Genomic DNA, 17,201 nt, shown 5'->3' with positions numbered 1-17,201 from the left:
AACTACAGACTGTTGGAAATAATAGTCGTTTTTCACACATGAATGTAGCGCGTAAGTGCATTTGGTGTGAATACTTTTTTTTGCTGGAAAGTTGCATTATGCGCTATATTATGAATTTTGATGTAAAATTCTGAATTTTGGACATCAGAATTATGAATTTGTAAAATCAAATGTTGGGAGGTCTGTTGAGGTCTGCGATTCATGGACATCACCAGTTGCTGGGTGTCTTCTCTGGTGATGCGCTGCCAAGCCTGTTTTGCAGCCATCTTTAGCTTATGGTTGTTTTGGGGGCTATGATAAATGTGTTGGAAGTCTGTATTTTTCAGATTTCCAACACATTGCCCCATACACTGTTTTGTTTTAATGTGAAAGATGTATTCAGAATATGAAAGGGTGGAAGAGGATGAATAGAAACAGACTATCATAAAATTTTATAAGAAAATAACTGCAGATGCTGGTACAAATCGATTTATTCACAAAATGCTGGAGTAACTCAGCAGGTCAGGCAGCATCTCGGGAGAGAAGGAATGGGTGACGTTTCGGGTCGAGACCCTTCTTCAGACATAAAATTCTATGCAGGAATAACTGCAATCATTTGCAAATAAAATAAAACTCAAAAGGAATGAAACAAAATTATTGAGAACTCTAATTGCCATGAAGAAAGTCAGAATTTTATTGCTAACTTGGGTATGAATTAATGTTAATTTTTTCACTGTTTATGTAAGTCAATACTTAAATATTGTACCATGTCATTTTGAGTTTTAAGTTATCTAAATCTGTAATATTAGCTGATTCTTGGTTAAGCCAATACAAATTGTAACTAATTGGAAAGGGTTGCAGCTTGCCACGTTATCCTGTTCTTCCTCTGCAGTTCTCCATCTTTTACCCATTTTAACACTGGCCCATCACATACTTAATTTCATACAACAATTATAGATTTCTGTAATCTCTCTTAAATGCTGCATCTCCTGATTTTGAGAGATTACAAATTTCTGCAATCTCCCTAAATGCTACTTGAGCTATTCCACACCTTAAAAGTACAGCACTTGAAACCACATCCTTAATTCGCCAAAGCATCAGATTATTCATAGCCTGGAATTAACACTCTACATTCTCGAAGACGCAGAAATGATGCAGTAGCATTTTGCGCAGGTTTATGTGATTTCCAGATATAAAGTCCTTATGTACAAGCCTCGTTCACTCTTTTACCAGCCTGCTTTCACCCTGTTATTCATCATAATTTATTTTTCTTTTAACAAACCCAGACCATCACGCAGACCAACCTTCCATTGACTCCATTTACACTTCACAATGTTTTGTCAGGGCCACTTGCATAATCAAGGATGAGTCTTACCCTCTTCTCCCCTCTCCCATCAGGTACAGATGTTTGAAAAAGTATGCCTCCAGATTCAGGGACAGTTTCTACGTGGCTGTAATCAGGCAACTGAAGCATGCAGGTACAGCAGGCAGTGAAGAAAGCCAATGGAATGTTGGCCTTCATAACAAGAGGAGTTGAGCATAGGAGCAAAGAGGTCCTTCTACAGTTGTACCGGGCCCTGGTGAGACCGCACCTGGAGTACTGTGTGCAGTTTTGGTCTCCAAATTTGAGGAAGGATATTCTTGCTATTGAGGGCGTGCAGCGTAGGTTCACTAGGTTAATTCCCGGAATGGCGGGACTGTCGTATGTTGAAAGGCTGGAGCAATTAGGCTTGTATACACTGGAATTTAGAAGGATGAGGGGGGATCTTATTGAAACATATAAGATAATTAGGGGATTGGACACGTTAGAGGCAGGAAACATGTTCCCAATGTTGAGGGAGTGCAGAACAAGGGGCCACAGTTTAAGAATAAGGGGTAGGCCATTTAGAACGGAGATGAGGAAGAACTTTTTCAGTCAGAGAGTGGTGAAGGTGTGGAATTCTCTGCCTCAGAAGGTAGTGGAGGCCAGTTCGTTGGATGCTTTCAAGAGAGAGCTGGATAGAGCTCTTAAGGATAGCGGAGTGAGGGGGTATGGGGAGAAGGCAGGAACGGGGTACTGATTGAGAGTGATCAGCCATGATCGCATTGAATGGAGGTGCTGGCTCGAAGGGCTGAATGGCCTACTCCTGCACCTATTGTCTATTGTCTATTGAACGGTCCTCTCATTAGCTAGAGTGCGGTCCTGATCTCCCTTCTCCCTCATTCGGAGACCCCTGCACTATCTTTAATCAGATTTTATTGGACTTTGTCTTGCACTAAATGTTATACCCTTTATCCTTTATCTGTACACTGTCGACAGCTTGATTGTAATCATGACATTCTTTGACTGGATATCACACAAACAAAAGCTTTTTATTGTACCTCAGTGCACGTGATAATAGTAAATTAAACTAAACTCTACATCTTGCAGGTACCTATTTCTCAGTACTCCAAACCTCTGAAGTTTTAATTCCAGTGATTGACGTACAAGGAAGAGTTCACTAGCTTGGCCTATGCTGGTTGGTTTTGAGGGGTGATATCAATGAAACATGATTCCAGGAGAACAGAAACAAAGTTAAGGTTTTGGGTTGAAGACCCTTTATCAGAACATCTGTCTTAAAACATTAACCTGTTTTTCTTCCCAAATGTGGCCTGACCTGCTGAGTATTTCCAGCATTTTCTATTTTTAATTTAGAGTTCCAACATCTGCTGTTTTAAAATGTTTTTATTTACATTTCTGAGGGAACTGCACAGAGTAGATGTTGAGAGGATTTTTCCTAGATCTGGGTTAAGAAAGTTTTGTTGAAAGGTCATTGATCTGAAACATGAATTCTATTTTGTTGTCCACAAATGCCTGCCCTGTTGAGTTTTTCCATCAATTTTTGTCTTATTTCAAGTTTTCAGCATCTGCAGTATCTAGCTCTTATATCCTTGGTATGTATTTAAGGATTCAATACCAGCCAGTAAGAAATATAATCGCTGCCAAAATGTGGGGAATGTATCATTCAGTTTGTACATAGCAATTCCCACAGCAACTAGATAATTTTTAAGTAATCAATTTTTATTTGAGGTAGATATTGGCTGGGACTCCATGGTACTCCTTGCTATCATTCAAAATCATGGGAGTGGGCCATTAACCTGAAAGGGCGCACTAGACATCAATTTAATATCCATCTGACAACTGATCCAAGCAGTTTGAACGTTTGTTTAGAGAGGCATCAATCATGAGTAAAACAGCCCAAATCCAAAATGCTTCCATCACTTTTTTCTGTTGCATCATGAAACCTGTCATTTTAAAAGCCATGAACTGCTTATTTTATTATTCATATCATTTATTTTAAATATAGATTACCAAAAACTGATTTGATGTAATATGTCGGCAGTTTTTCCCATCTAAATCAGATGCATAACAAAATAAATTGGGAATAATGGTGACAATTGTGTCTGAAGAAGAGTTTTAACCCGAAACGTCACCTATTTTTCTCCAGAGATGCTGCCTGACCGCTGAGATATTCCAGGATTTTGTGTCTATCTTCATTATTACAAAATAATGGAAGGCAGTATAGGTTTAAAGTTCCGATATCTGGGAATAATATCAAAGCTTTTATATTAAAATAAACTGTTTGCATTATGTAATTATAACTTTGGTATAAGACATTCAGAACTTTGCTGTTTTAAGTATTGTCATTAGATGAACAGATTATTTCTAAATATCCTTTATGGTCCATAGATAACCTATCTGGCCTATTATGTGAAGCTTTATGTAGGTAAATCAAAGTAGTTTTATTAGTTGATTGCAATGCAAAAAGGGCAATTAAATCATTTTTTACAGTTTATTAATTTATTTTTAGGTGTTGACAAATACAGACACTCATTTCTTCTTTGGCCTTTGACCCGTAACAATATTTTTATGGCCTTGAATCCCTTTTCTGGCTATCCCTTGGTGCATTTCTCATCTTTCAGACGACATATGAACTTTAACTAAATTGTCTTGATGACAGATCACTAGATCTAGCTTGAATACATAAGAGATTGTAGATGCTGGGACTTTGAACACACTGCAAGGAGGAACTCGTAGAAACAAGGAACTGCAGATGCTGGTTTGCGCAAAAGAACACAAAGTGTTGGAGTAACTCAGCAGGTCAAGCAGCATCTCTGTAGAACATGGGTAGGGGTTGTTTTAGTCGGGATCCTCCTTCAGAATCAGAAGAAGGTTGGCAACCCGAAACATCACCTATCCATGTTCTCCTGAGAAGCTGCCTGTGTCCACATACTCCACCATTTTATGTCCAATTGCTGGAGGAACTCAGAGGTCAGGCAGTATCTGTGGATGGAAGTGGGCTGACAACGTTTCGGGTTGAGTCTGAAAAAGAGTCCTGGCCCAAAACGTCTGTCCATTTCTCTCCACAGATATTACCTGGGTGATTTTAAAGATACAGTATGGAAACAGGCCTTTCGGTCCACCAATTCACGTCAAACATCGATCACCCATTCACACGAGTTTTGTGTTATCCCACCATCCTCATCCAGTCCCTACAAACCAGGGGCAATTTTACAGATGCCAATTAAACTACAAACCTACACGTCTTTATGATATGTGAGGAAACTGGAGTACCACGAGGAAACCCACGCAGTCACAGGGAGAACGAGCATACTCCAGACAAAGAGCACCTGATGCAGTTTCGAACCCGGATCTCTGGTGTTAACAGGCAGCAGCTCTATCAGCTGTACCACTGTGCCTTCATCTGGCATGATCAAATTAAGATCCACTCTGCCTTTTTTTTTCATCTGTCGATTGTCGTATTCAAGTCATTTGTTGGTTTCTGATATATTCCTGCGGTTAGTTGATGGAGATTTTTTTTTACCAATATCCTTGTATAATATTGTTTGTGGATGTGGAAGTTTCTTGGAGCAGGGAGAACAGTCTTCCACTGATGAGCATATTGAGTGAAGTTGAATGTGAGTTCATATTTTGTGTATAAATAGAAGACAATCCAAGACAGAAAATAAAATGAAAGTAAAATGTGAAATTGCAGAAGAGGAAAAAGAAAGCAGAACTGATTATAAAAGACATAAAGTGCTGGAGCAATTCAGCTGGTCAGGCAGCATTTCTGAAGCAAAACTGAATGCTGTGATTCAATTTTCATTTACCACCTTCTAGTAATCACCATTACTGATTTCATCACTTCCGGCTCTCTGCTCTCTAAAGCCTCCAACCTTATCGTTCCCCAGCCCCGCTCAGTCAGATTATATCTTCTCCCAAAAATCCATAAACAGAACTGTCCTGGCAGACCCATTGTTTCTGCCTGTTCAAGTCCCACCGAATTAATTTCCACCTACCTCGACTCCATCCTATCCCCCCTGTTCCAATCTCTCCCTACCTATGTCCAAGACTCCTCACATGCTCACCGTCTCCTCAATAATTTCCGTTTTCCAGACCCCCATCCCTCATCTTTACTAAGGATGTCCAGTCACTCTACACCTCCATCCCCCACCAGGAGGCTCTTAAAGCCCTCCGTTTCTTCCTCGACTGCAGAACCAGCCAATTTCCATCTACCAATACTCTCCTACGCCTAGCAGAGCTGGTCCTTATCCTCAACAACTTCTCCTTCGACTTCTCCCACTTCCTCCAAATCCAAGGCATAGCTATGGGCACTCCTCTAGTTATAGATTTCAATATCCCGTCTGGAAAGTTGCAATGTGCCATACCTCAAGTTGATGTTGTACCTCATTGTAACAGTGCAAGAGACCACAGACAAATAGATCCGAGTGGGAAGTGGGATAAAGAATTGAAGAGATGGACAAAACGGTGATAGAGATGCTCCCATATAATGAATGCAAGTGCTTTGCATATTAGGTATTTTAGATACAGCACCTTTGCAGAAGGGCAATATCAATTGGCTGTCAGAAACAATGAATGTAGTAATCGGGAAATTAAATATGCGTCAAAGTTCTTTTCATCTGTTGACTTTCTTTAGATTTGAACAGAGTTCTACATAAACTCTTGAGAATCGACACATTGAGCAGCCGTGACTGGTTTGCAGAATGGCTAAATTGGGATGTAAAAGAATTGACAGAGCAAACCAAGGGGTTGGACTGGATGCTCCATGATCGAAGACAATGTTTGTCAGATAGAGTTAAGTAATATTGGGAGTTGGTGTAATTTTTTATTTGATGCCAAGATATACAAGCGGAACAAGGTATGAGGTATTAAATACAACAGCTATTTAAATCCTATGTTGCATGAAAGAATTGCTAAGTAAAAACACTCTTTTGAATATAATTTTTTCAGTTTATTTTTTTCTAAATGAGTAATGCTCAAATTTTTTTCAATGTATTTTGTTATTCTTTGATAGTTCAAAAATCCATCTGATATTTTTGTATGCAGCTCGCCTTTTGGGCCTAGTCCAAACAGAACTGAACTCTACATTTCTACCAAATGGATTTAAGTGTTAATCCCTTGTCCCTTGGTCTCAAAATGATCCCTTGGTCTCATTTACCAAGTGTTTCAGCCATTTTCTGTTATCCAAGAAGATTCGATGATTGTTTTTGATTGGTCAACTTATGTGACCATCCAGTGCTAATCAAATTCGAAGACCAAAACAGTTAGTGAGATGTAATGAAATCTGAATTTAGTAGATGTTATAAACAGCTTCCAATTCCGCTGGTACTAGGCACCTTGGAAATCTGTGACATATTGCAACCTATTCGTTTTCTGTTGTCAGTGTAGAACTGGAGAGCATTTCACAAAAGTAGAATTGCAGTGCTGGTTATGAATGCTTTATTAACCTTCCCTGCAGCATCCTTGGACCCATTGTGTAATCCAAGGATTTTTTGATTTTGGAAGAAGGACAGGAATTAAATTGTTTTGAGGAGGAATACGTTGACATTTTCTTTTATAATTAAAAACCTTGACTAAAAAAATAGGTGGAAAAGCTAAAGCCAATACAGCTAACTGGAAGTGGAGAGTTGTTCTAAGCCACAGAGGTCTCTGAGCAATACTTAGTGATTTCAGTAGGTGCTCAATTATTTTGAATTACTTTCACTTCATTTTTGGACAGAATTGACTTGTCTGGTTCGAGAGTCCATTATTTTCTTGAACTCCTGAGGGAGCAGAGTGATATTTTGGTTTTTGCTCAGGCAAGTTTGCACCGACAATATTCCATCATATCATATCATATCATATCATATATATACAGCGCGGAAACAGGCCTTTTCGGCCCACCAAGTCCGCGCCGCCCAGCGATCCCCGCACATTAACACTATCCTACACCCACTAGGGACAATTTTTTACATTTACCCAGTCAATTAACCTACATACCTGTACGTCTTTGGAGTGTGGGAGGAAACCGAAGATCTCGGAGAAAACCCACGCAGGTCACGGGGAGGACGTACAAACTCCTTACAGTGCAGCACCCGTAGTCAGGATCGAACCTGAGTCTCCGGCGCTGCATTCGCTGTTATTATTCCTGTTCCCAAAATGCTCTCCCACTGAAACATCAGTCACCTGACCAGGCTCGTTTTCCAATACAAGGTCCAGTATGATCCCTCTTCTAGTTGAACTATCCACATATTATGGGGAGAAACCTTCTTGGATACACCCATCAAGTTCTGCCATATCTAAACCTCTTGCACAGAGGAAGACCCAGTCAATATTATGGAAGATAAAATCACCCAGTATCCTTTATATCTTTCTCTCAACTGTATACATTATTTGTTATTGACTATTGAAAAAGCCATATCATTATAGTCCCAAGCATTGACCCGGGCTCTGTTTATCTGCTTTACCCATTGAAATCCTTGCATTGAAATAACACACTTCAGGAACTTTAAGGAACTCCAATAACTTGATCAAATACAATTTTCCATTTACAAAACAATGTTGACTTTGCCTGATTAGTTGAATTTTTTGAGTCCCCTTTTTTACATTCTTCAGTGATAGCTTCTAACATATTCCCTTTGACTGATGTGAAGCTATCTGGTTTGTAGTTTCCTCCTTTCTTTCAACCCTTTTGAAGAAAATAGTTATTTGCTATTTTTCAATCGAAATGTAATTTTCCTCAATGTGTGGAATCAACTTCTTTTAGGTTTCTCGGCAGAAGCCTATCAGGTCACAGAATCTTGTCAGCCTGCAGATAAAACAATTTGCGCAGTAACGTTTCCTGGTTTTTGTAATCTTCTTGAGTTTTCTCCTCCTGATTCTCATTAAAAAAAAAAAATTCCAATTACATCAGGAGCTCTAATCCTGATTTGTATTACTTAACAGTTGGAGACGAAAGAGTTAATTGGGATTGTTGTGGATTTTCCAGAAGCAGGGTTTCTTGGCTATTATGTTTTTTTTAGAAAAATATAACAGAAAATTCAGTGCAGGTAGTTTTACCTGATAGCACATCATGTTGATGAAATTCACAGGAGCATGGCTTTTTGACTGAAATTGTAGTGAAAACATCATCCTGTTCTTTCCCCTCTTGTCCAGATGTATTTTACAGAGCACATCTGGAGGTAGGATGCCTGATTTCTATTTTCCTTGACTGATTCCATAAAGCATTGCAGCAGAGATCAAACCTGTGCTCATCCAGTGTCTGTACATCTATCTCCAGCAGGTGTAAATGAGTAACAATCAGAAGCAGGAATCCTGCCTGGTGTTTCCATGAGGAAAATGTTCTGAGTGTGTGAATGGGACCAATGCAAACAGTCACATCCTCATCGTGAATTTTACTTAGGCTAGACACTAACTCTGTGTTCTGTGGTATTGTCCAACAAAGTTATGGCACTTTTGTCAATATCAGTGGAGGATACAGTTCAGTTTAGTAGATGGTTTAGTTTAGTAGATGGTTTCATATTTATCTTCATTATAAGCATTTTTTTCAATGTCTTAATTTCTTAGCCTTTCTCTTCAAGATATAATTCTGTCTGATGCGTTTATGTGTTATTGACAAAGAAGTGAAAAATGCAAATTAACTCCTGTCCCTGAGTAAGAATATTTAAATTGGTTCCCTTGACTATTCTGAATTGGAGCTTGTCTGCTTGATGAAAGGCATCCTTTGCCTTTGAAGTAACTGTCTCCTATAGTATTTGATATTGAATCATTTATACCACTGGGAACTGGGTTGGCACTGTTATCTCATATGCCTGCGCTTTGTTGTTTTAGGAAGGAGCATCACTGGTTATCAATGTCAGCCTGGAATGCTTTCTATATTCAAGGAAAGCTGAAGACACTCAGCAGATCAGGCAGCATATGTGGAAAGAGAAACAGAATCTAGGCCTAAAACCTTTCATCAGAACTGGGCAAGAGATTTAAAAAATGCTTTTCAGTAGCAGAGAGGAGTTTGAGGGATGGGTAGAACAAAGGAAAATTTTCTATAGCATGATTAAACTAATGAAATATATATATACCACCAAACATTGTTGTTATTACTTTTATCTTGAAAAATGCTTTAAAAAAAGTATGGGAGACATTGTGCAAAATTGGTTTTCCATACGTCAGGTAACCTAGGAAGCCCATGTCTCAAAAACATATAAGACAGCAGAGATCAGTATTGCTCTGTTGACAATAAAATTTTGTGCAAGTTTGAGATCTTCTAATACTCTTTATGGTATAGTGTCAAGTTGTGCAATGCATTGTACCATTAAATTGGAGTGGGTGGAAACACGTTTCTTCAGGTGATTACCTATTTAAGAGCAAAGCTTGTTTGGTTTATTAATCATGCCTCTGTATCTCAGGTTGTCATTGTTGCAGGAATTGCAATCCTGTGTGAATGAATAGTTCTATTTCTTAATATTGAAGAAAAGTCTTGTCTTATAAGAATTGTTACTTGATGCAAATCCTCCAGCAGTTTCCAACAACTGTCTTGTAACATATTCTGCAGTGATGTAAACTTTAAATTCACTGAATTTAAAAGGGAAATGATGCGTGTGAATTACAAGTCCTTCTCCTTTGACTCCTCCCACTTCCTCCAAATTCGAGGCGTAGCTATGGAGACTCGCATGGGCCCTAGCTATGCCTGCCTCTTTCTAGGGTACGTTGAACAATCCCTGTTCCAGGCATACACTGGCCCCATCGAACTCTGCCTCCGCTATATTGACAACTGCATTGGTGCTACCTCTTGTATCCATGCAGAACTCACTGACATCATAAATTTCACCACTGCTCTTAAATATACTTGGACCATCTCCGACATCTCCCTACCGTTTCTGGATCTCACCATCTCCATCACAGGAGACAGACTAGTGACCGATATTTACTACAAACCTGACTCCCACTGCTATCTTGACTACACTTCTTCCCACCCTGTTTCCTGTAAAAACTCTAACCCAAGTCAAGTCAAGTCAAGTCAAATTTATTTGTCACATACACATACTCGATGTGCAGTGAAATGAAAGTGGCAATGCCTGCGGGTTGTGCACAAAAAGAATTACAGTTACAGCATATAAATAAAGTTAATAAGTTACTAAACATAGCACAAAAAGTGTCGACAAAAATTTAGTCTCTGGGGTTATCAAAGTTGACAGTCCTGATGGCCTGTGGGAAGAAGCTCCGTCTCATCCTCTCCGTTTTCACAGCGTGACAGCGGAGGCGTTTGCCTGACCGTAGCATCTGGAACAGTCCGTTACTGGGGTGGCAGGGGTCCCTCATGATCTTGCTTGCTCTGGATCTGCACCTCCTGATGTATAGGTCCTGCAGGGGGACGAGTGTAGTTCCCATGGTGCGTTCTGCCGAACGCACTACTCTCTGCAGGGCCATCCTGTCCTGGGCAGAGCTGTTCCCAAACCAGACTGTAATGTTGCCGGACAGGATGCTCTCTACAGCCCCAGAGTAGAAGCAATGAAGGATCCTCAGCGACACTCTGAATTTCCTCAGTTGTCTAAGGTGGTAAAGGCGCTGCTTAGCCTTACCCACCAGTGCGGCAATGTGCGTTGCCCACGTCAGATCCTCTGCGATGCGGACTCCCAAGTATTTGAAACTGCTCACCCTATCCACAATAGACCCATTTATCTCCAGTGGCGTGTACGTCCTTGGATGTTTAGCCCTTCTGAAGTCCACAATCAGCTCCTTTGTTTTAGTGACATTCAAGAGGAGGCTATTGTCCTGACACCAGAGTGCCAGATCAGCCACCTCCTCCCGGTAGGCCTTCTCATCGTTGTTGGAGATCCGGCCCACCACCACAGTGTCATCAGCAAACTTGATGATGGAGTTTGAGCTGAACCTGGCCCTACAGTCATGTGTGTACAGGGAGTACAGTAGGGGGCTAAGGACGCAGCCCTGGGGGGATCCTATGTTCAGGGTGAGGGAGCTAGATGTGTGTTCCCCCATCCTGACCACTTGGGGCCTGGCAGTGAGAAAGTCCAGGACCCAGGCACACAGAGGGGTGCTAAGCCCCAGTTCCAGCAGCTTCTCAACCAGTCTGCTGGGGACTATTGTGTTGAATGCTGAACTAAAGTCAATGAACAGCATCCTCACATAGCCCCCCTGGCTGTCCAGATGAGAGAGAGCGGTGTGTAGAACCTGGGAGACCGCATCATCCGTGGACCTGTTCGGACGGTATGCGAACTGTAGTGGGTCCATGTTGCGAGGAAGGAGGGCGCAGATGTGCTTCTTGACTAGCCTCTCCAAGCATTTCATGACAACCGAGGTGAGGGCCACCGGTCGGTAGTCATTTAAACACGCTGGAGAGGCATTCTTTGGCACCGGTACAATGATGGATCTTTTGAAGCATGCTCCCAATCCCGCCGACTACACCGCATCTGCATCCAGGATGAGGTGTTTCATACTCAGGCATCAGAGATGTCCTCGTTCTTTAGGAAACGGGGGTTCTCCTCTTCCATTATAGATGAGGCTCTCACTAGGGTCTCCTTTATATCCCGTAGCTCCGCTCTTGCTCCCCCTCTCCCCATTCGTAACAAGGATAGAGTCCCCCTTGTCCTCACCTTCCACCCCATCAGCCTTCGTATACAACAAATTATCCTCCAACATTTCCGTCACCTCCAACGGGATCCCACTACTGGCCACATCTTCCCATCTCCACCCCTTTCTGCTTTCCGCAGAGACCGTTCCCTCCGTGACTCCCTGGTCCACTCGTCCCTTCCCACCCATACCACCCCCTCCCCAGGTACTTTCCCCTGCAACCGCAGGAGATACAACACCTGTCCCTTTACCTCCCCCCTCCACTCCATCCCAAGACCCAAATAGTCTTTCCAGGTGAGGCAAAGGTTCACCTGAACCTCCTCCAACCTCATCTATTCTCTGCCTCAGAAGGCAGTGGAGGCCAATTCTCTGGATGCTTTCAAGAGAGAGTTAGATAGAGCTCTTAATGACAGCGGAGTCAGGGGGTATGGGGAGAGGGCAGGAATGGGGTACTGATTGTGGATGATCAGCCATGATCACATTGAATGGCGGTGCTGGCTCGAAGGGCCGAATGGCCTACTTCTGCAACTATTGTCTATTGTATCCACAGTTCCAGATGTCAACCTCTCTACATCAGCGAGACCAAACGCAGGCTCGGCGATCGTTTCGCTCAACACCTTTGCTCAGTCCGCCTTAACCAACCTGATCTCCCGGTGGCACAGCACTTCAACTCCCCCTCCCAGTCTGACCTTTCTGTCATGGGCCTTCTCCATTGTCATAGTGAGGCTCAGCGCAAATTGGAGGAACAACATCTCATATTTCGCTTGGGCAGTTTACACCCCAGCGGTATGAACATTGACTTCTCCAACTTCAGATAGTTCCTCTGTCCCTCTCTTTCCCCTCCCCCTTCCCAGTTCTCCCACTGTCTTCCTGTTTCCTACTACATCCTATCTTTGTCTCGCCCCCTCCCCTGACATCAGTCTGAAGAAGGGTCTCGACCTGAAACGTCACCCATTCCTTCTCTTCTGAGATGCTGCCTGACCCGCTGAGTTACTCCAGCATTTTGTGTCTACCTTCAATTTGAACCAACATCTGCAGTTATTTTCCTATACAGTGCTGATACGATAGTTTATTGGTTTTTATTGGATTCTGCTTTTAAATTGTAAGATGCAGCTTACTCGATCAGTGTTTCTCCATCATAGTGTAGTTTTGCTTTTTTCAAAACAGATGCTGCAAATAAATAAGCAGAAACGAAATGTGATGCTGGATACTTGACATATGTATAGGAAATGCTAGAAATAGCAGATCAGTTGACCCTGGGATTTGCAGCAAGTTTTATGTTTTCTGACATTACAAATAAATACTGCATCCAAAATTACACATTTGTCATTCTGTAAAGGGTTGATTTTACTCTCTGGTATTGCAATTGATCTCAATGACCTATTCACCAGTAACTTTGCAACATTCTATTTCCTGCAGCAAGGAGAACTATAACATTTAGGCACAGCATATTATTCTGCTGCTGAGACAGGTCTAAGTCTTAACTCTCCTTTTAATTGCTGGAATAAGCATACACTTAAGCCAAATGTTTTGCATTATAAAAAGTCGCTAAATGTAAGCCCTAGATTTCTTGCAAAGGTCAGAATAGCAATCATTTGAAATTTGCTTTAAAATTGGCTGCTTTTCTGTCTTACTCAACGCTCCGCGGCTCAGCTTTTCTTTCCCTACTTAGTTTTTGCTTTTCCTCAATCTGGTCCCAGCTATTCCTCCCTTCAACCTTCCTTATCTCATTCCCGCACCATTCCCGCACCATTCCCCATTGTTACTGTGGCCTGATTCTACCCACTCCCTCTACTCTCACTTTCCATCTAATTACTCCACCTTCCTCACTCACCTTCCTCACCTCAACCTCCTACCCTCACGCATTTGGCCCTTATCCATCTTCACACCATTTCCCTCGAGCTCCTCACCCTCTTTTTGCCCCTTTTCTCCATCTCTCCACCCTGCCTTTGCTCCATGCCTTGTCCCCATTGTCCATTATAACATTCTCTCAGCTTCAACATATAGTGCCATCTTCAACACACAGAAGTACCATCTTCTTCGCTGCCGTGTGCTGGGGCAGCAGGGCGAAGGCTGTGGACGGCAATAGGATCAGGAAGGCTGGCTCCGTTGAATTCATGGGAAGTGGTCCTGGAGAGGAAAATGGTCCTCAAACTGCGGAGCATCCTGGACAATACAGTTCATCCGCTCCATGACACACTGGTCAACCTGAGGAGTGCCTTCAGCAACAGACTGGTTCCACCAAGATGCTGGATAGAATGCCACAGGAGACCCTTCTACCCTGCGACTATCAAACTTTACAACTCCTCCCCCTTCTGTCATGGGTAGACTGAGACTGACTCCCCTCCCCCCCCCCTCCAATCTTTACACATCCCCAAAACTTTCCACTCGTCACTTTAATTTCATGTTTCATATGTTTCGTGTATTTTGTGTTTTTATGACTGTTGGCAGGTCAATTTCCCTCCTGGGATAAATAAAGTTCTATCTTATCTTATCTAATACTGCTGAAGGAACTCAACGGGTCAGGGAGCATCTGTGGAGGGAAATGGACAGGCAACATGTCGTGTTGGGATCTTACTTCAGACTGATGGAGTACTTAGAACATAGAACAATGTAGGACTAGAGTAACTCAGTGGGACAGGCAGCATCTCTGAAGGGAAGGAATGGGCAATGTTGTGGGTCGAGGCCCTTCTTCAGACTAAAGAAGGGTCTCGACCCGATACATCACCCATTCCTTCTCTCCAGCGATGCTTCCTGTCCCGCTGTGTTACTGCAACATTTTGTGTCTACCTTCGATTAAAACCAGCATCTGCAGTTCTTTCTTACACATAGAACAATACAGCACAGGTCACTTTGGCCCACGATGTCCGTGCCAAACTTGATGCACGATAAATTAATCTCCTCTACCTGCAGGTGATCCATATCCCTCCATTCTTTGCATATCCATATCCCCATCAAAGAGCCTTTTAAATGCCACTATCGTGGCTGCCTCCACCACCACCAGTGGCAGCATGTTGCAGATATCCACCACTCAACATTAAAAAAATCCCAAATACTTCTCCCACCATCCCAATTGTGCCTCCTACACCTGACCCTCCCACGCCTTGTTGCCCTTCCCGCTTGCCTAACTTTCCTTCATCTCCTTCTCCCTCTTGCTGCATCCCTCAAGGCTTCTTTCGCTGCCCCCCTCACTTCATCCTGCCTCCTGGTTTCTCCAGCCTGCCCACTCTCTCATTTCTTTGTCTCTTATTCTGCACGCACCACGATCCCCATTTTATCCCCCCCCCCTTTCCAATTACCTTGCTCTCTCCTTGCTTCCCCACATACCTTGTCTTTTTGATACACATAATTTTCTTCCTTATATGTATATTTTCTCAGTATTTTAAATGGTTACCTAGTTATTTTGTGTTAAATGTGATATTAAATAAAGCTGAATGTGAGGAGATGTGAAGTAAGTCTAATGGACAGCAATTGCATGGATTGTACATGATTTTAATAAACTTGCATGCATAATATATGTGAAACCTATCTGTCTGACACTGAGGTATGATTCATTGCTTGTTATTTATGTGGTTAACTCTTGTACCTAGTCTTGTTACATATATGAGGCTGGTACTATGAGCCTATCAGTCATTTAGTCCATTTAAATTGATCAATAGTTTAAGGTTTTATATCTCACATAAAAATTGGTTAAACTTGAACTGTTTTGGGGCTGTTTATAAATTACCATTTTATGATAATGAAAAACTAATAAGTTGCAATATTGGGCTATTGTAAATTATACGTGTTTAATTTAGTTATTATAATATTGAGTACAATGGACCCTTGCTATAACGGACAACACGGGGGAGAGATGGTGTCCGATATTACCAATGGTCCGCTATAACTGAACAAGGGGGTTTATATATACAGTTTATATATACAGTACTAATGGGAAAACAAATAAACATGCACTACACAATAAACATATACTACACAATAAACTGTAAAGGACATGAAATACACATTCCTTCTCTCCAGAGATGCTCCGGCATGGGGTGGGTGGCAGCCCAGAGGGAGCCCACGTTGTCACAATGTCTTTGTCTTTGCAATGTGGGAGGAAAGATAGAACCACTGTAGTAGTTTTGTGGGAGGAAAGCTAGACTGTAGTAATTCAATCTACACACTGAATTATCCCTAGTGTGTAGGATAGAATAGGTGACCAGGTGGTCGGCATGGACTTGGTGTTTCCACGCTGTATCTCTAAACTAATCTTAGCTAAAATGCTTCAAAACTACTATTCAATTGTGTGGTTCGCTGAACTATTCAAAACACTTTTATTAGTACAGTAGTAAGGACAGTAGAAGAAGCAGAGCAACATTATTGTACAGTACCTGTATCTCTAAAACTAAACTAAACCAAGAATCGTTCCATCCACCGAGTTGGCCATTCAGTGAAACAACGAACTTGATCAACAACAGATTTGGTTCGCTATAACCAAAATCTGTTATAAAGAGGTCCATTATTGCGAGGGTTTACTGTTTATAGATTTCAGTGCATATTTGTATCAACTGGTTCCTCCTCCCAAGAGCTGTGCTTTCAGATAAAAACAGTGTGGGACATCACAGATACTACTTTCATTGTGTGATAAAAGAGTAAAAAGGTATCTTGTGTTTGGCTCAGTATCAGTGTGTACAAGACAAAAATATAAAGTGAATACAACAGAAGTCTGGCTTTCTCAGCTCAGGATAGTGAGAGGGGCGAAATTGATATGAATCTCATCCCAATTTACAGACGATTCACGATAAAGTAAACCTTCAATTATTGGAATGTAATATTTGTATGCTGGAATTACGTAAGATTGAAACACGCAGTGACATGAAAGTACATAAAATTTTTTTGGACTTTCAATGTAATGAAAATGTGATGATGTTAAAAATGGGTTTGTTTAGAATTTACATTTTTCTGGAAATATTGTTGATAATGAGAGAATACTAGTCACATCTTCCCATCTCCACCCCTTTCCGCCTTTCGCAGAGAACACTGCAACTCCCTGGTTAATTCATCCCTTCCCACCCAAACCACCCCCTCCCCTGCAACCGCAGGAGATGCATCACCTGTCCCTATACCTTCTCCCTTGACTCTGTCCAGGAACCCTGACAGTCCATCAGACTGAAGAAGGGTCTCGGCCCGAAACTTCACCCATTCCTCTCCTGAGATGCTGCCTGACCCGCTGAGTTGCTGCAGCATTTTGTGTCTACCCCCGACAGTCCTTTCAGGTTAGGCAGAAGTTCACTTGAACGTCTTTGCTCAGTCTGCCTGGACCTACCTGATATCCCGGTTGCTAAACACTATAATT

General features: G+C 41.8%; 1 protein-coding gene across 1 annotated transcript in view; it reads left to right on the top strand.

Moving 5' to 3' along the window:
* The first annotated feature begins 5,606 nt into the window (after nt 1–5,606).
* Nucleotides 5,607–17,201, top strand: part of tmem184a (transmembrane protein 184a) — a 60,294-nt gene continuing 48,699 nt past the window's right edge. The window contains exons 1-3 of the mRNA XM_078418387.1: nt 5,607–5,767; nt 7,020–7,098; nt 8,046–8,110. Coding sequence (XP_078274513.1) covers nt 5,607–5,767; nt 7,020–7,098; nt 8,046–8,110 — 305 coding nt within the window. The remainder of the gene's footprint in view (nt 5,768–7,019; nt 7,099–8,045; nt 8,111–17,201) is intronic.

The sequence above is a fragment of the Rhinoraja longicauda genome, chromosome 21 (genome assembly GCF_053455715.1).
Source record: "Rhinoraja longicauda isolate Sanriku21f chromosome 21, sRhiLon1.1, whole genome shotgun sequence".
NCBI classification, from domain to species: Eukaryota; Metazoa; Chordata; class Chondrichthyes; order Rajiformes; family Arhynchobatidae; genus Rhinoraja; species Rhinoraja longicauda.
Note: the sequence above shows the minus strand (reverse complement) of the source record. Positions and strands in the feature narration are given on the sequence as shown.